Source organism: Euphorbia lathyris, chromosome 2 (genome assembly GCF_963576675.1).
Source record: "Euphorbia lathyris chromosome 2, ddEupLath1.1, whole genome shotgun sequence".
Lineage (NCBI taxonomy): Eukaryota > Viridiplantae > Streptophyta > Magnoliopsida > Malpighiales > Euphorbiaceae > Euphorbia > Euphorbia lathyris.
Genome location: NC_088911.1, coordinates 81,809,368 through 81,828,589, shown reverse-complemented (window position 1 = coordinate 81,828,589; position 19,222 = coordinate 81,809,368). Strand labels below are relative to the sequence as shown.

Genomic DNA, 19,222 nt, shown 5'->3' with positions numbered 1-19,222 from the left:
GCTTTGGTTGGCCTGTGCTTGGCATGTTTTATTCAAGTATTACCATGATTTTTAGAGTATACAATTGGTAGCTTCAGAACCCAGTCTCTTCCTGCACAATTATAAATGGACTAGTATATCATGTTTTTGCATGTGATCATCACTGCTATGTTTTAGGCATGAATTGATAGTGAAGAAGTAACATTACCCTCTAGTTGATGGTTATTATATTTATCATACGGTTGAGATACCTTTAATTTGTGGCGAAAGTTATTTTGAGGCTGTTGATTGTTCCGGTTCTGGTTTGAGTATTTGAATTTCATTCAACTTCTGAGGTTCTTGATTTTTATTTTTATTTGTCGGATTGTCTTTAACGGCTTGAAATGTCAGTTTTGAACTGAAACCTGGTTAATGGTGTTTATTTCATTTGAAATTTGTATTTTTTAATGGTTTGAAAGTAATTTTTTAAATATGGCTGATGTGTTTGAGGATTTTGTAATTTTTTCTCTGTAAAAACTAGATATTTAAGCGAATTAGATGATCATGCTAAGTTGGGGTGATTAGGTGATCTTAGACCAAAATACTAAAATAAAAGTTTTTGGAAACCAAAACTATTTATATTTTGAAAAAAAATTCACTTTCTAAAACCACTTATATAATGTGATTGAAGGAATATAATATATTACAAAATTTATAAAATTTAATCCTAAATGTCTATTAGTTTGCTTTTATATTATATTTTATAAATTTTAACTTCAATTTTATAAATTCTAATCCTTAAAAATATATTCTATTCCCATTTGTAATAGCAATACGAGTCATGCCACAAGCCATTAACTGTCTTTTTCTAAAACTGGTAAATTCTGTATAAAATTGGGGGAAATTACAAAATTGGGTAAAATGTGAGACCCATTTACATATTTAGACCATTTTTCCAATCCATTACCTATCTAGACTATATTTTATAACTTTCCTAAAATACCCCAATCTTTCATTTTCCCCTTCCCCTTCATCTTCCAAATCCACGATTTCTCTTCCCCTACCAGACCCGTTAACGATTCAATCTCGGTTTTGCCAGTATCGGCTCGATACCCATTTCGCTCCTACTATACGCAACAGGTTACACATCAGTATCAGCAAAAACAGCAGATAATTTTTCAGGCGGGATTAGTGGATCCGAAACAGAGAAAAGGAACAATACCAGGAACAACATACTTCCTTGGAGTCTATTCCGTAAGGCTCGAACTTGTAGAAAGCTTCTAGTTTGAAAATGAAAGAAAGTAGAAAGCGGAGCAGTTGCAGTAATGCTTTCACCATTGTTATGATCTGAATGTTACATCTCACTTCGCATATTGTGCAATATGCGAAGCATATTGCGAATTTGCGAAGTAAAATCATATCGCATATTGTGCAATATGCGAAGTAAAATCATTATGCTAATTAGCATATTGCGAATTTGCTAATTAGCATATTGCGAATTTGCGAAGTAAAAGTCATATATGCGAAGTCAGACGGAATGGAAAATGAAAAAGACTAAAAATTTTCTAAGTGTCATATATACATGAAGGGTATTTTTGGAAAGTTACAAAATATAGTCTAGATAGGTAATGGATTGAAAAAATGGTTTAAATATGTAAATGGGTCTCCCATTTTACCCAATTTTGTAATTTCCCCTAAAATTGGCTGCAGACAGGCTCCTATAATTCTATAGGGCAAGCTCAATTAGCCCAAACTCTTGATAATGACATTTTCTAGTAGTTCTTTTATGGGTGAGTTACACAATAGTCAGGATTCCTTATAATTTTACAAGTGTCTCATTCTCTAAAATATAATTCTTAAAATGTCAAATCTTTAAATTTTGTAACTGAATTTATCAAATAGGTTTTATGGGGTAGTTTATTTATTAAAAAACGAAATAATATCTTTTTGAATATGTCTGTAAACTGTACTTTTGACATTTTTTTTCCTCAGATTCATGGTTGAAGATTTAGATTTCTTCCTTTTTTTTATAATCAATTTCTTCCTTTTTTGAAATCAATACTGTTTAATGAGAAAACTCTAAAATCATTTAAACACAAATAGGAAAAACGCCCAAAAACCAAATTCAAAAAATCAAAATCATTTTTATTTTCATTCATTCAACCACCCTGCTTGTCAATGGTTATTGGAATTTCTGGAAAAAAAATTTATTAACTTTTTCATGAAAATATATGAGTTTCTTAAATGATGATTTGTTATTCCTGGTGATTTCTTTACAAGCATCTTACTTCTGGAAACAGATACATACTAATGTATGCTTTGATTTTAATTGTATCACAATTGATATATTGATTATTTTTGTTTGGACAGAAAGATTAATTGAGTAGAGAAGATTGGATCATCAAATTCTCAAATAAATATTTATCAAAAAAGAAAAAAAAAAGAACTGGCACAGATAACAAAAGAAAATATGAGAGAAGATGGCGAGAACAAATAGAAATAGTGGAAGTTAGGATTCAGGAATTAGTTAATAATTGAGTAAAATAAAATAATTATTAAAATAATTAGAGTAACTGATTAAATATGACAAAAGCATAAAAAAAATTGGGCTTCTGATATTCTAATTAATAAAAAATAAGGAATTGATAAAAGCAAACAAAAGACCAATTAATATTGTAAAATCTACATAATATGTGACTATTGGTGTAATTTCCTCTTCTTTTATTGATTGACATCAACTTCACCGAACTAATTATAGGATCTCATAAAGGCCCAGGGATAAAACAATTAAATTTAAAATGTTGGATTTAGTTGGAACTTGAAGCCATTTATCCTTTTCAATATGTATTTGGTATCTTACCTAATGTAACCAATTGAGATTGAGGAGAAGACTTTTTCTTCTCTAGTATCAACTAATAACGAGTACCTTTTACCTGTCTTACTTAAAAATGGCAGAAACTAGAAAAATGACTGTTACATGCTTAATGAATTAAAGTTTCTTCATCAATACGTTGACCTAACAAATGTATATGTCTCTAATGCTTTAGACTTTCAACTGACTTCAAACATTTCATAATTACCTTTCCATGTTTATGAAAAAGTGCCAACCTTTCCCTTCCTAATTAAGCTTTCCTTTTCCCTTCTCCCCCTTTTCATCCCTATCCCTATCGTGTTCTTGCCTATAAAAATGTTTCTGATTTGATTCTGTTCCTTTAGAAACGGTCTAATTATCATAACACGAGAGATTATGGGATTGAAGGATCTTCATCTCAAGCTTAAGGTATGCCTATGGTTTCTCTTCCATTTGTTCATCATGTATGTCGCTTACTTCTTTTCTAATGGACTACTCGCATAAAGCTATCTTTTTTTTTTTTTTATTATCATTCTATCTTTTCCTTGAAATGCTCGATTTCTTTGAAGGGACTTCGACTGAGACGCTTTCTCACAGGAGATGGAGCTAGGAGAAAACAGTTGAATGGGGCAAAGCCATCGTGGATGACGCCAATATCTCATGGCTATCATGTTGTTGAGGCTCAATCATATAGAGGAACTTCAGATGATTTGGACACCGATTCGATTGTGGTTCAGAGAGAGCAAATAGAGGAGCTAGAGCTATGGTTTTTTGGAGTTTTCGATGCTAGAGTTCGAGATGGAATCACCAAATACCTTCAATCCCATCTGTTTGATAGGAATCACAAAGAGGTAGGTAGCATCAAAACTAGCATTTTCAACTGTATATATTTGATGCTATACACACTTGTGGCCCTGCAGTCTCAGATAAGAAAAAAGAGTAAAGAGACAATGAGAAAGGCTTATCTTGGAGCGAGAGCTAAAATTAGGGAGATAGAGAAATCGGATGATAATGATGAAACAGAGAGAGTTGGGTCAGCTTCTGTAATGGTGATCAATGGAGAAAAGCTTGTAATGGCCAACATGGGTGATTACAGAGCTGTTGTTTCCAGAGATGGTGTAGCTCATCAGCTGAGTACCAAGCATCAGCAAACTGCTAAAAGACACTGGTCTCGCAGGCTTTTCTCAGGTATATATTATATAGTAGCTATCTACTCATACATTTTACACAATTCAGCAATAGTATACGTGTTCACATCTGATGTTGGTTGAAGTGCGCGTATTGGCTTGGAAGTCGAGTAAAGCAGCAGGCAGTAAGCAGTCGAGAAGCTCGGAGCTCATGGTTGGAGCTGAAAGCATTAATCCTGATACCGAGTTGGTCATCATAGCAAGTACTGGAATTTGGGAGGTAAGCAACAATATGCACATTAGACCCTTAAATTGTTGATATTGGAAGTTTTCAGAACAATCACATTGTAAATGTAAACGCTGAATGATGTAAAATTCCCAATTCCCAGATGATTGATTCCAATTATATTCTTAAAATTTTGTTTAGGTGATGAAAAATCAAGAAGCTGTGAACCTCATCAGGCACATACAAGATCCACAAGGAGCTGCTGAGTGTTTGGCAAAGGAGGCTTTAATTAGAATGAGTAAAAGCAATATTTCTTGCGTTGTTATCCGGTTTGATTAAATTATGCAGCTGTTTTGCTTTTTTTCTTTACATGTAATCGTGTAGCCTCAGAAACAAAAAAGGAAATTTTGCAGTTGCTATTTATCTTACACAATGCATTATTAGCTAATTTTGATAATGATTTAGAGCCTAAGTTATGAATTCAAGTGCATTAGTTCTCCTAATTTAACTTGCTGCTTCGGTTAAGTTGTGAAGTTGCAAGTTCGAAACTGTCACAACTAATAATTAAGCAGGAGATGAAATAAGTTACAAAGCTCACTCACTGCAAGAGCATTGAAATTAAAACTGGACGAATGTACACAGACAAAATATACACATAGTATAGTATAGTATCCCTTTTCTTGTTACAAGCAAAGGAGCTCATAAATCTATAACAATTTCCAACCAAAATAGTAGTATAAGACAACCTCATAGCTTCATCCCCTTCAAGCATTCACATTGTCAGGTGTTCAGCTTCTTTTCACTGGTCTTGCTTCGGAAGGGTGATAACAGGGAGAAATGGCGAGAAGCTGCAGAAGAATTGAATTATTCTTCTTAGTAACATGTAATAACAAGAAAATGGCAAATCAAACAGCAGTCGGAGGGAGCTTACTCTTTTGAGGAGTAGTGCTAGCAGATGAGGTATCATCTTGAGAGATCAGATTCTTCAATGTATTCACTATTGACAAGAATCAAACATGTCGGTCACGTCCATTGCCATAAAAACAATTTATCCTTGGAAAAGTTTTGAACTTTTGCAACTGGTTGACAGACTACACAAATTTAAAATTACTGGAGTATTAACACTTCTTACCTTCACTGGAAGAAGCAATATTTGCAACACTATCACCTGCCTCAGAACCAGTTACGCTGACATTGTCTGATTCAGCATTACGTTCACCAGAACTATGATTCTTTTTGCCAAACTTCAGCAGCCGTCTAAAGCCTTTTGACGATTCCTTTGTTTGAGGTTTATCCAACACTTCGGAGATTTTTTCCAACTTAAAGCTATTAGCATCAGATACACGAGCTTTGATAGTCTCCATGCCTCCTGTTGTTGTCTGTAGGCTTGTTGGAGGAGCTTTGCCATACTCTGAATTTCTGGTAGATGAATCTTCCAACGAAGAGACCCGAGCAAAAGGAGCCTGGTATGGTTTCTCAGAAGGTACAATGCTTGAAAGCTTTGGCAATTCCTTTTCTGCATTACTTGCAGTTGCCCCCTGATAGCAAAAGATTTTGCATTATAAAAATCATCAAACTACAAGGTACAATTTCACTCACTTCCGAAGACAAATTAGTCTACTGGCTTCAACAATTAAGAATTATTCTGAATACAAGTTATTCTCACTTAGTGAAACAATTGATGATTTCGTTATCAAGGACTGAGGATAAAACATAGAGCACTGATTCAGTAAAATCAGTTAAAATACAATAAGTTATTGTATAGTTATATTAGGTCTTATCGTTCAATATAGATAGAAAGATAGTCGGTGAGATGAATTACACATGTTTAATTAAACAAGTATAACTATTATGCAACGAAAAACGGAACTAGATCTTGTAGCATTCAAACAATCACATCCTTAATATTAGACCATAAGTCAAATGTGATTAATGAATAGCATGCCTAAGGCTGCTGTAGGGCTGCTAGAGCTGCTGGTAGGGTCAGTTTATGTCCTTGAAGGAACCTTGTATATATATGTATTACTCTTAAATAAAATATATCAAGGTAGTCTGTTAATCTACATGGTATTCCATGGATTTCTCTATATTTTCATGGTCTATAACACTTACCAATATAAATAAAGATGATTTGGGCAATGTTCATATTGAGTTACCTTAGGTGCACCTGGAAGCACTTCCGTGTTAGGTTGAGAGACTGGTGCTCGAATTGCTGCATAGTTACTACTGTGCCCCATTACTCCAGTGTTATCTTCCGTCCATAGAGCAGGAATCAAGCTCTTATCACATTCTTGTATCAACACCTTCTTTTCAATTATTGGGTTGTCATCTCCATCACTATGATGTGAATTTTTGTCACCATTCCTTTTCAGTTCAGTACCTTCAGAAGTGGTATTAGACCGACTTTCATTCACACTCTGGGGCAGTACTTTAGCTACTGATTTGCCATTGGAACCATCAGGTCTTTTCATGGTTCTAATTTTCAATTCCGGCAGAGATGCGATCTTGTTTTTATCATAGTTGACAATTGCAGATAACTTCTTGCTCTCAGGTGCACTTGATACTTTTGGCTTTGATACTGGCTCAGTATTTCTTGGCTTAACTGAGGTAACATGATTGCTGCTACTCATTTTAGGCTCGGACAACCTTCTAATGCGGGCCATGGATGCCTTGGCATCATGTGTTATGTTACTGTTCTCTTTCTTTGGTTCAGGCAATGATGCTACTGATCGACTAAGTCTATTTCCTGCAGAATGACTACTAGTACTCACCTTTCCAGCTTTTGAAGATTTCAGAGATTCGCTAGATCCTACTGAGATGGTTCTAGTGGGGAACCTTTGTAGAGGCGACACTGATCCAGTTTCTGAATCACTAAACTTTGATGTTTTGTGAGGGTTCGGGGAAAGTTTTGCAGGTAATTGTTTTCTTGTTTGCTGCGAAGTTGGTTGAGCAGGAATAGAGCCACCCCTGGAAGCAATTCTCTTTTGCCTCTCCAATTTCAAAGCTTCCAATCGTTTCATCTCTTGCTCTTCCTATAAAAAAATAGATTAGCCAAAAAAAAAAAAAAAAAGAGAGAAAAGCAAGGGATTAAATGATATTGGATAAATCTTTTCAACTTGTTAAACCACAAAATTCTAGTACAAAGTGGATAAAATTTTCGCAGGTAAGATCAACAGATACTTAGCCGCAATTGTTTTGACCTTCCTAAGTGCTTGCTCATAGGACAATAAGTTTACCTTCTCTTTCTTCATTTTCTGGAGATCAGCTTTGTAGTTTCTTAGTTTCTCCGCACGTGCCTTGGCTTCCTCCAAAGGACTCAACTTGGAAGGTTTTCCTTTCCTTATTGGTCCTACTGTCTTCTTCTTATCTGAAGTCTCTGGAACAAGTCTTGATTTGCTGTTTTTGTCCACCTTCTTAGAGCCTTGCCTGGCACCAGTCACCGCCTCCTTATTTTTCTTATCCAATGGAACACCATTTTCAGCTTGAACCTGCATATCATAATCTAAGGCAGGGTCATAACCAACTAGACCCTTTCCTAAATCACGCTCAGGCATCAAACTGAAGTCATCTGGCTCATATTTTACTTGACTTCCAACCCTTTTAGATGAATTTTCTGGCTGAGATGATGGGAACTCAGAATCCATGTCAATTATGGGTCTTCCATCAGCTCCAATTTGATCTATTGAGGTTGATCTCAATGCAACCACATACGAATCATCATCCACATTATGTGATGCATTCTTGCCTAAATCTTTTCTTGGATGCACAAATCCATTCACAGCCAGTGGATCTGAACTTGCATAACCCGACTGGTTTTCTTGTCTATGTATCATAAAATCATCGTTTCTGGATCTGTATCTTGCTCTCCTGCCATCTACTTCAGACTGCATATCCATTTGACCATCCATTAAGATTCCATCACTAGATTGTCTCATTTGCTGTGACAGTAATGATTCATCATTTGAAAGTCTTTTCATATGAGCCAAGTTGCCACTAATACTCAGTATATCTGTCATATTTCCTTCCTCATTATCATATGCACCTCGTTGATCAAGTAGTAAAGGATCATGGCTTGCTCTGTGTTGCCTCCTCTTGACCTGAACCTCCTTTTCCATCGTAATCATATCATTATTTGTAGCATGTTCAACATCATCAGCTCCTTTTAGTAAATAATCTTGAAATGCTTCCCAGTTTTTTCCATCCACCTCGTTCCCGTTTGTTCCTCCCTCATTATATGATTCCAACTTATCAGTATGAATTCCCTTCTTTTTTGAGGATCTCTGAGAGTTCTTATGCTTAATACTTGAAGTAGGTGCTGAAAAATCTCTGTCTTCCCCATCTGTTTCAGAACCAGAAGCTAACTGAGATTCACTGTCAGATGATTCTTGCCTCTTGGAAGTAATGTAATTGAGGTTCCGAATTACAACCATGCCTGATTTCTTTTTATTTGATCGACTAGACTTCTTCCCTGATTCTTGATTTTCCAGAGTTTCGTTCTCCAACTCTGCATCCATCTCCCCAGTTTCTGGGTCAATGTTGCCATCCCCACTATCCATGGATTGCCTTCTCAAACCCTTTCTTTGACCAGCATCTGACGGATATGGTGACTGAAAAAACGGGCCATTTCCGGGATAGTTCTGATAGTAAGGAACGCATTGCATAGGGTATCCTGGAAAGACAGGCATTGTACCAGGTGGAGATTGAATAGGCCAAGGAGGGAACATTGGATGTGGAAACTGTCCTTGAAAATATTCTTGGTTGCTCACAGATGGTTGTTGATCCATGGGAGGCTTTTCATCTAGCACATGAATAGACAATTTCACTTCCAATTTGAATTTTGAAGCAGCAATATAAACACAAACGAGATTTGATGCTATGAATACAATGATGACTGATATAAATATACATTAACAAAGATTCAAATTAGCATTCAAACTGCAAGCTTCCATGATTAATTCTTTAGGGAGTTTGTCTGTTAGTAGCTAGTACCTGCATTTGATTCAGCACCTGCTTTCCCATTACTCTCTGGAGTTCCAGGCCACTGCTTGTTAACTGAATTAGAAAGGACAATGCCAGATGGATTCATTGCAGAGAACTCTAACCGACTAGACATGGCTTCAGCTGCTTCAATTTCAACCCACTGGCCAGTTTCATGTTTTCTTTTCCACAAGTCCTTAAACCTCTTGCAAGCGTCGCTGTGTTGAAAAATAAAACCGCATTAGAAATGATTCTCGTGCGCATGCAAACTTTCATGCGTACCAATAGGGCGAGTAGATAATATCCCAGTCCCGAAAAGATAAAAATGATGAGTGCAGAATTATGATACTTACGACAAGCGTGTGGCCCCGAAACTTTCAGCGAATGACATCAAAGGTGCCATGTGATCAATGTCAAAACCAGCAGCCACAGCACGGGCAAAGGCCATGCCTTGCTCTTTCTGCAGCACACTTTTGCGGGTCTCCAGAACTTTCATAAGCTGAACTCTAACAGTTCGACAAAACAAGTTTTAATTAACAATTGATTTTGAATTGTGCAACTAATAAATCAGAGTGCAAAAGATGCCCGCAGCTTCCACACTCCCATAACTAAAAATGAAACTGGTTACTTGTAATAACTTAACCCTTAGCCACATTGTTGTTCATTTAAAAAGCATGAGGATGAAAGAGAAAGAAGTTCATAAAGAAGTTAGAAGTAAAAAAGGGAAGTGATCTCCCAGCTTCCAACTGATCCCTCATAAAAGTTCATCAACTGGGTTTAGGCTTTTTTGTCGATACATGTCAGAGTTAAGACATATTTCCACGTACAGTTTACAAGGTTTTCAAACCCAGGATCGTTTCCATGAACAAAAGACATGACAAGTAATAACCTTCCTTTGTAGTCATATACTCATGTGATACAGTCACAAACTTCTGGGAGATTCAATGCAAAGTTGCAACAAGGTTTGAATCACGGAAAAATTACATAAATTTTGATTTCCATTTCATTTATTTATCTTGCTGCTCGTGATAATAGTGACCAAACAATTACGGATCAACTTCTTTTATAATCTTTAAGTAACCACCAGATGATTATAAATTGCCATTTACTTAATCTCATAATTCACAGTACTGCGTAATACATACTTGGAGTTTTCTTCCTGTGCAGTCGAACCATTGGCTTCAGGTGGACTTGCAGCAGGCTGCCAGATAACAGAGAAATTAAATAAAGAAATAAAAAAGTTGCAAATGCAATTATTAGTCAGTGTCATCTACCTTGTAAAGGACAATGGCTTTCTCGTTAGTATCTAGTAGAGGCTTGCTACCTGTAAAAGACCATCTGTTGTAAGTGGCGTATCTAGTTCTTATAATCAAAGGCATAATAATGATAATATAATATGCAGATTATGAAGTGCTAAATACATGGGGGAGTGTCTAGAAAAGCTCATGCAATAGCTGCACATAACATTATTATAGCTTGTCCCTTGTCCTCTCACTAGAGAGATAGAGAGATAACAGAAAGTAACAAAACGTTCATAATTTAGGAACTAGGCAGCAAGATATCTTCCTCAATGGTACCTTCATTGCGCTCCAGAGGTTTTACTTGATGATCTTCAACCTAAGGAACAAAAGGAAACCGAAATTAAACTCTAGCATATGATTTCAATACCATAAATTTGTTGCAAAATTCACTTACCATCTCCAACCCTACATCATTGTTACTTTGAATTGCAATTGCTTCCTCAATCTGCAATATCTCAGATTCTAAGGTATACACCCTTTCTAAGATCTCCGGAGTGCTCACAAAACGAACAAACCTACAAAGCCATGACATATCAGTTTGCAAAACCAGACTGGTATCAGTATCAGGGGATATTACATAGACATACTCCGTATTTCCAAAAATCTCAACCAACCTTTAAAATGATTTCACATTGGCTAAATGATGGTGAATACATAACAAAAGATAGAACAAGAGATCCAAACCTTTCAACTGTTCCTCTCGTGAACCAGGTTGCATCATTTCCAGGCTCCGGCTCGAGAATAATTGAGTAACCCCCCTTGTCCATCTGATCTTGCGCTATCCTTAAGTGGGCAAGAAAAGGAGTAACCAAGCCCGAAGCAATTTTTTCTGTTCTTCCATTTGCAGTTATAACCAAGTCACACCTGACAACAATCAAACAACAGTTCAAGTGTCCATTTCTATAAAATGATATAATCTTTGGCTACTAATATATTCAATCACTAGCATTTCATGATTAATGAAACCAAGTCAAAAGAGGAAAGTTTTCAAGGAAAGCTTGATGCTGCTGATAAAACATTTAAGAGTGAATCGAATTCAAGTTGGTCAAAGCAATGTTACTAAAACAAGACTCATATAAATTAAGAAGCATGAAACGAAATAAAACAAAAAAGCTTAATGATTTAGTAAAAAATGGTATTTAATGACGCCGATTCAGATCGCATTAGGAAGAAGAAGGCTTTGTGAACATAACATATATAGTGCATGTATGAGCGAGCGAGGGAGGTATGAAAACGAGAAATTAGAATACCTGGTCCTAGTTGGAGTGAGTTGAAAAACAGCTGAGTGAAGCCGAGTTGAAGACTTCATTGCAGTGCAGATAAAAATAAGAAAAGGCGATGATGTTTTAGTTTCCTGAAGAATGAGATCAACAATTACTGATGAAAGAAACAAGAACCCAAAAAGAAAAGAGAAAAGGAAAGGCAGAGTTGATACAGATTTGCAGAAAAAGACTAGCAAGTGTTTGAAGGTTAAAAAAAAGAGGTGAAGAAAGAAAAGTTGCAGAGGAAAGAAAGGTTCAGTGGTAGGGAAAAAGAGAGAGACTTTGGATACCCATAGGGAGGAGATGAAAAGACTGAGAATTTTGTCTGTAGCTAGACAAAAAAAGTGTGACGTTACTACTGTTGAATTAGGAGTTAAAAATCAAAAGGCTAAATTACATCCATAATCACTCAACTTTACCAATTACAATATCGATAAATACTCAATCTTAATTAACAATTCCAAATAACCGTTAACATCAAAATAAAAATATTCAAAAAAAATATTTATCATATTTTTATTTTCTAAAATCACAATTTTTAGAGCTTTTATCTTTTTAAAAATTAACACTCTTTTCTAATCAAAGAACACATAAATAACATCGAAACGAATTTTTTTAAGAATTAAAGTTCTTTGGAATATCATTCAATCTTTGAATTTTATTTTGAGGCCGTCAACGGTTGTTTTGAGGAGTGGAGTGATCACCGATATTAAAAAGTGTAAAGTTCAGTAATCAAATCGTTAATAATTGAAATTCAGTGGCTATATTGTCAAAATGAATAAAGTTTAGTGGCCATGGGTGTAATTTACCCAAGAAAAAGAAAAAGAAAATTAAAAAGGATAATTTTGGAACAGATAGCGTAACTATGAAGTGCATCGAGGTTTGGTTTGATTTGGTTTGGACCATTGATGTCGTGAGATTTTTAATTTAACTTACCGTTGGGTTGAGTGCTCCTCTTCTCTGACTATTATTCCCACTTGGGATAATCAAACTTCGCATTTTCACCTTCTATAAATTCACATTAATTACTCTCTATAATTACATTCAACTCTTTCAAATTTATTTTCTCCTTTCACACCAGAAGCCTATAATAGAAAAATAAAACCGAGTTAAATACGAATCACTCAACCTATAATAAGAGTATACTTTTTAAGAGAGAATTTTTTTTAGGATAAATTCCAAAAAAAACCCATGTGGTTTGATGTTGTTCCAAAAAAACCCTTGTGGTTTGTTATTAAAAAAAAAGGACTGTGGTTTGCGCCGTTACCCGAAAAACGGAAATGGGCTTAACACCGTTAATTTGCTGACGTGGCACAAGGGTAGAGTTGGAAATTCGATTTTTTTTTATTTTTTATTTTTTCTCTCTCCTCTTCTTCTCCTTCCTCCTTCTCCTTCTTCCTTCTTCTTCCTCCTTCTCCCTCTCCTTCTCCTTCTCCTTCTCCTCCTTCTTCTTCTTCTTCTTCTCCTCCTTCTTCTTCTTCTTCCTTCTTCTTCTTCTCTCCTCCTTCTTCTTCTTCTTCTTCTTCTTCCTTCTTCTTCTATCTTTTTTTTCTTTTTTTTTTAAGTTTCGAAATTTTTTCCAGAAATCTGGAAATTTTCCAGATTTCTTCTGAAATCTGGAAATTTCCAGATTTCTGGAAATATTTCCAGATTTTCCAGAAATCTGGATTTCCAGATTTCAGGAGAAATCTTCGATCCGTAATTCATACAAAGAACCACTTTACAAATATACCTCTATAATAATTAAAAAAAATGAAAACAAAACCTACGTGTCCACCAAAAAGAGTTGAAAACAAAGAATTATAAAATCAAAGTCTGGGAATGATCCTAATACATCCACTGAATTATAAAATTGAACTGGAAACAAAGAATAAGAAGGAAAAAAGAAATTTACCAAACAAATCAAAGTCTGGGAATGATCCTAAAGCTTCAATTCTTCCCACCGGAAAAAATAAACTTGAAATCGATAAAAGAAAAGCGATGATCAAGAACATGAAGACCATTAATTTGGATAGGATTTCACATACCGTCAATAAGAAAAATGTAGAGAGATTGTAAGCACCGGAGAATTTTCAAAAAATAAGAAATTGACAGAGAATGAGAATTTAGGCGGAAAAGATTATGGTATATTATTGGCCTTTTTCTTTTGTTTATTAATTATGTTGGTTTTGTAAGGCATATTGATAAAAAAATGTTTAGGTTTTTGGCAAGTAGTATATTTCTAAAGTTTTTTTTTTATTTGTTTCCTTTTGATTTCTGTCTGGAAAATTTCCAGAAATCTGGAAATTTCCAAAACTTAAAAAAAAAAGAAAAAAAAGGTAGAAGAAGAAGGAGGAGGAAGAAGAAGAAGAAGAGAAGAAGAAGAAGGAGGAGGGGGAAGAAGAATAAGGAAGAAGGAGAAGAAGAAGGAAGAAGAATGAGGAGAAGAAGGAAGAAGAAGAAGAAGGAGAAGGAGGAAGGAGAAGAAGAGGAGAGAGAAAAAAAAAAAATTCGAATTTCCAACTCTACCCCTGTGCCACGTCAGCAAATTAACACCGTTAAGCCCATTTCCGTTTTTCGGGTAACGGCGCAAACCACAGTCCTTTTTTTTGTAATAACAAACCACAAGGGTTTTTTTGGAACAACATCAAACCACAGGGTTTTTTTTTAGAATTTACCCTTTTTTTATTGAGATTAAACACTCACATCTTTATATAAATTATTCTCTAAAAAATTAGAAAAATAAAAGAATAGTAAAAGAATTAGCATTAGAACAAGAATGGCCAACTAACTTATGAGTAACTTCATTCATTAATAAACGTCACAAACCAAGCAATATTGAAGAAGTTTCTTGATGGCTTAAACTATTCTACTATATTCCGTAAGATCCTTGTGGCTTGAACGCCAACTATTCACCATTCCTTTTGCGTCAGTTTCAAAATCGATATTGTTGTAGTCCTAGGAAGACGTCTGAGCAATATCGTCTCGTAACACCAACGCTTCAACCAGTTTGATCGATATCAAGTCATTCGAGACCGAACTATAACAAGCTATAGAAACATGCCATCGTGATTACGTGGAACATCACACATACCAAAATGAGAGGAGGTCTGAAAAATTGTGTCTATATTGCGTTTCACCCGCAATTCTATGGGTTTCTCTAGAAATTTTGCCTCTGCTTACTGTTCTAATCCCCAGTTAGTCCAAATTCAATATATTAGAGATTCATCACAGAAAACAAACGAAGCACAACGGAAAAGCTATCGTTTAATATTTTTTAGAATCCGTAGACCGTTTTAGACTGTCACAGATTAAACTTTAAAACGTTCTTGAGAATAAATAAGAAACTTACGAGTTATGTCTCTTTTAGAGACGGCTAAAGAAATTCATAAATTGCGTGATTCTCCACATGCACCAACTATAAAGGAACGAAACCGGCGTTAGCAGAATCAAGAACGAAATCGACGAACACCAAGCTTTGGGAGCAAGGGGGCTAGCCGGAATTTGCTTAGCGTAGACTCAGGGCCGGTCATGATAATTTACGGGCCCTAGGCGAAATAATAAATAAAGGCCCCTTTAATAAAAAAAATATTTTACATAAAAAATTAAAATATATTTCAATACATGATAAATAAATAAAATATTTTATTAGTATGTATTATTACGTTCCCTAAATACAATTTTATCCAAAATGAAGGATGTTTCACAATTTCTTTAAATTATGGATTTAACCCCTATTTGATCCGTATGGTATCCAAAATTTTATCATTTGGCTAATGTGGTATTATTTAATAACATTTGCTCATTAGAGTATTTCCAATTTAACTCATTTTATATATAAGAAAAATAATCGATTTGTTAAATGTTATGCCAATAATTATTTTATTTTATTTGTCTATATAGACTTAATACGTGCATAAATGAGAAAAAAAATTTAATTCCTTATTTATCTACATATTAAATCTATATGGTAAAAAATTAAATCAATTGCCGCGTGTACATATGGCATGTCAAAAATTGTGTTATGTGGCAAAAAGAAATAACAAATTGATTAATTTTTCATCCAAAATGGGTTAAACGTCATTTATGAAAATGTTACTAAATGATATGATAAAATTTTGAATACCACAAAGGTTAAATATGAGTGTAATTTTTAAATTAACCCTCAATCTATATTAAAAAAAAAAATCAAATTGGACCTCTTTTGAGTTTAATTTTTTTTTGAATCGAGTTTAAAATATTAATTATTTGATCCTTTAAAACCTAAATAATTTTTAGAGCTTTTTACATGAATATCAAATCGGCTACAAAATTACAATTAAATCATTCTATCAAAATTATTTTTCAATATGCCATTATTTTTATATATATGAAATAAAGTATGATTTTATACTTTAATTTCAAAAATTTAGACCAAAATTCATAAATTCTAAACTTTAGTAAATATATTATGAATTCTTAATTTATAAATTTTAATCCTTAAATTATATTAAAAATAATAATTTTATTTGTTATACATAATTTAAAATATCATTTTGACATAATTATAAATATAAAAAAAAATTAAAAGTGAATTTATATTCACTAATTTTAAAAAAATTGATTTCGTTATGCTAGTCTAAAAAATATGGAGATATTCAGGTCTAATATGCTCCAGTCACTAATTGAACGCATGAGCCTTTGGATGTGTCTAAAAAATATGAAGATATTCAGGTCTAAAAAATATTGTCTAAAAAAACATACTAATAAAGTATGATTTTATACTTTAATTTAAAAAATTTAGACCAAAATTCATAAATTTTAAACTTTACTAAATATATTCTGAATTCTTAATTTATAAATTTTAATCCTTAAATTATATTAAAAATAATAATTTTATTTGTTATACATAATTTAAAATATCATTTGACATAATTATAAATATAAAAAAAATTAAAAGTGAATTTATATTCACTAATTTAAAAAAAAATTGATTTCGTTATGCTAGTCTAAAAAATATGGAGATATTCAGGTCTAAAAAATATTGTCTAAAAAAATATGCTCTAGTCACTAATGGAACGCATGAGCCTTTGGATGGGTCTAAAAAATATGGAGATATTCAGGTCTAAAAAATATTGTCTAAAAAAACATGCTCTAGTCACGAATCAAACGCATGAGCCTTTGGATGGGAGTTATAAGCTTTACTGCCAGGAGACTTATTCGACTTTAGTATAAATTGTTGTTTTACACTTTATATATACTTATATATCTGATAAAAAAATTGGGCCCCTTACGGCTTTGGGCCCTAGGCCAGCATACTCCTGGCCTAGGCTCAGGGCCGGCCTAGGGTTAAAATTGTTCTTTTAATTAGACCTTAAATACTTTCCTAACTAGGTTTAGTTTAATTTTGGTCTAATATAAATTAACCCCTAATCAATCTAATCTCATAAATAAAACATAAGGGTATTTATTTAATTCAATTGACATTAATTTGGTTTAATTAGTATAACCCACAATTACGATTAAGGTCTAAAAGAACTAAATTGAATTATCAGTTCCATTAATAAATTATCTGATGCATCTAATTAATCAGTTGATTAATTAATTACATTGGGAAGTTTGTTAATTAACTATAATTATTTTAAATACTAAATTGATTAACTTGTTATTTAACAAATGTCCTACTATTTGAATAACTTCTCAAAAATCAAATTATCTTGAAACAAATCTCATTGTAATTAATTGGGTTCTACTCCCCACTCACCCATGAGTCGAAAACAACCCAAAAAGTTGAAGAGTTTAGATAACTACGGAGATGCAAAATTATTAAGATAAAAAAACTGTAAGTTTTAGGAAATATAAGAACATTCGATCTCATGCATGTAAAAATTTAAAGTCATAGTAATTTGTTATATAATGAAATAACAGAAAAACTCAATTGATGATGGAGTGATGAAGTTCTACCGGAAGCTAATATAAATAAAAGGCCTAATACATCACTAGCTCCTTGAATCTGTCCATAAAAGTATATTGACTCCTTGAACTTTATTAGGAGTGTTCTAAAAATCGGCCAAGGCGGAGATTTTTAGAACACCATTACGATTTCCACTAGTCGGGTGGTATAAATCGGTTGATCGATTTTTGACCTCCTAGGTGGCCCTTTTGAAAAAAATTGCCCTTAAATTTTATGTCAATTTTTTAATTTTAAATAAATTATTAAATAACAAAAAGCTAAAAAAATCCTTAAACTATCAAATGTATTTTTAATAATATTAATTTGACAAATTTTGTTATAAATGTTATTTTATTGATCTAATTGTTATTTTTTTAAAAACATTAATATAAATAATATTAAAATATGTATGTTTTTCTATCCTAAATATTTTCTATTATTATTTTTACATAGTATAATTCATATATTAATTGTATTTATATAATACTTTATTTAATAAAAAATAAATAAATACAAAAAATACAAATCCGCTTAATCTCGATTAATCACTGATTAATCAATAAGGGCCCTGTCCGTCCGACTAGCTACCGATTTCATCCTGATTAGCATAATATATGGGAAGCTAGCGACATGGAAGGGAGACTCATTGTCAATGGCGGGCAGACTTACTCTAATTCAAAGTGTAACCTGCAGCTCGTTGCTTCACTCTTTCTCCGTCTACCGATGGCCACGATATTTACTGGATAAGCTCACAAGTGTTATGCAGAATTTTCTATGGACTGTGGATGTGAATAAACGCAAGTTGGTTACCGTGGCTTGGTCTTTCTGTTGTCTGCCTATGAAAGAAGGGGGTCTAGGTCTTCGAAACCTGAGCAGCTTGAACTCTGCTATGTTATCCATGATTAATTCGAATTTTATTTGCGGGACAAATACGATTGCACGGCTTATCCAAAGACGTTTTCTGTATTCTAATGGGTGGCCAAAGAGCTACATGGTGAACTCCTCTATTTGGTCTTCACCGAAATATTTATACCATGATATGAGACGTCAGATTCACTAGGTATTTGGCACGGAATCAGACCGTAATTTTTGGGTCGACGAATGGCTTTGCCCAACGGTTGTAGATAGACTGGAGATACAGGCATCAAAGAGAAAGTTGCTTACTTACAAGGTGCAACAATTTACATTGAACTCGACTTGGCATGTTTTACCTATCCTTGAGTCCGTGGCCGTGGCTGTCCGGAACATCAAAATTTCACCTGATACTTAGGATCTATGTTGCTGGAATCCAACATTGAATAGCAGATTTTGATGAAAATTGCCCACGATTTCATCTGAGATAAGGGTCAACGTGTGATGATCCGTGAAACCGAACCGGGCCGAATCATATACACGGGCCCAACCTATACTTAGGCCCATGGTTCAAGATCAAACGGGCTCCGAATAAAGGAAGCGGGTAAAACGAGTAACCGCCCCGAAATCCTAAATGGAGCATTAAACCTCCCACTCAAAACAAACGAGACCACGTTTGTAGCCACGTAAGGGACGTGGCCTGGAAAGAGTAACCGCCCCCGGCGGTTACCTAGGAACACTTATAAAAAGGACATAG

The 19,222-nt window shown here is 34.0% G+C and overlaps 2 protein-coding genes across 2 annotated transcripts; one reads left to right on the top strand and one right to left on the bottom strand.

The window, feature by feature from the left end:
* Positions 1–3,011: 3,011 nt before the first annotated feature.
* On the top strand, positions 3,012–4,610 carry LOC136218712 (putative protein phosphatase 2C-like protein 44). The gene is made up of 5 exons (XM_066005774.1): positions 3,012–3,238; positions 3,379–3,660; positions 3,730–3,997; positions 4,083–4,216; positions 4,364–4,610. The coding sequence occupies exons 1-5, from the start codon at positions 3,206–3,208 to the stop codon at positions 4,499–4,501; spliced, it is 855 nt and encodes a 284-aa protein (XP_065861846.1). The 5' UTR covers positions 3,012–3,205; the 3' UTR covers positions 4,502–4,610.
* Positions 4,611–4,747: 137 nt separating this feature from the next.
* Positions 4,748–11,976, bottom strand: LOC136218711 (COP1-interacting protein 7). Its single transcript, XM_066005773.1, has 14 exons — positions 11,876–11,976; positions 11,691–11,794; positions 11,125–11,304; positions 10,835–10,955; positions 10,717–10,756; positions 10,414–10,463; positions 10,285–10,340; positions 9,493–9,645; positions 9,152–9,357; positions 7,399–8,960; positions 6,319–7,194; positions 5,295–5,700; positions 5,094–5,159; positions 4,748–5,010 (listed from the first exon to the last, which is right to left on the bottom strand). The coding sequence occupies exons 2-14, from the start codon at positions 11,747–11,749 to the stop codon at positions 4,943–4,945; spliced, it is 3,843 nt and encodes a 1,280-aa protein (XP_065861845.1). The 5' UTR covers positions 11,750–11,794; positions 11,876–11,976; the 3' UTR covers positions 4,748–4,942.
* Positions 11,977–19,222: the final 7,246 nt, after the last annotated feature.

Bases quoted from the DNA above. Each gene is read 5' to 3' on its own strand.
- LOC136218711 (XM_066005773.1), bottom strand. From the start codon at position 11,749: ATGAAGTCTTCAACTCGGCTTCACTCAGCTGTTTTTCAACTCACTCCA. The intron at 10,341-10,413 runs GTAGATGACACT...GTTATCTGGCAG, and splicing joins AAGCCATTGTCCTTTACAAG to CCTGCTGCAAGTCCACCTGA. The intron at 5,011-5,093 runs GTAAGCTCCCTC...ATTCTTCTGCAG, and splicing joins TAGCACTACTCCTCAAAAGA to CTTCTCGCCATTTCTCCCTG.
- LOC136218712 (XM_066005774.1), top strand. From the start codon at position 3,206: ATGGGATTGAAGGATCTTCATCTCAAGCTTAAG. The intron at 3,998-4,082 runs GTATATATTATA...TGTTGGTTGAAG, and splicing joins GTCTCGCAGGCTTTTCTCAG to TGCGCGTATTGGCTTGGAAG. The intron at 4,217-4,363 runs GTAAGCAACAAT...AATTTTGTTTAG, and splicing joins CAAGTACTGGAATTTGGGAG to GTGATGAAAAATCAAGAAGC.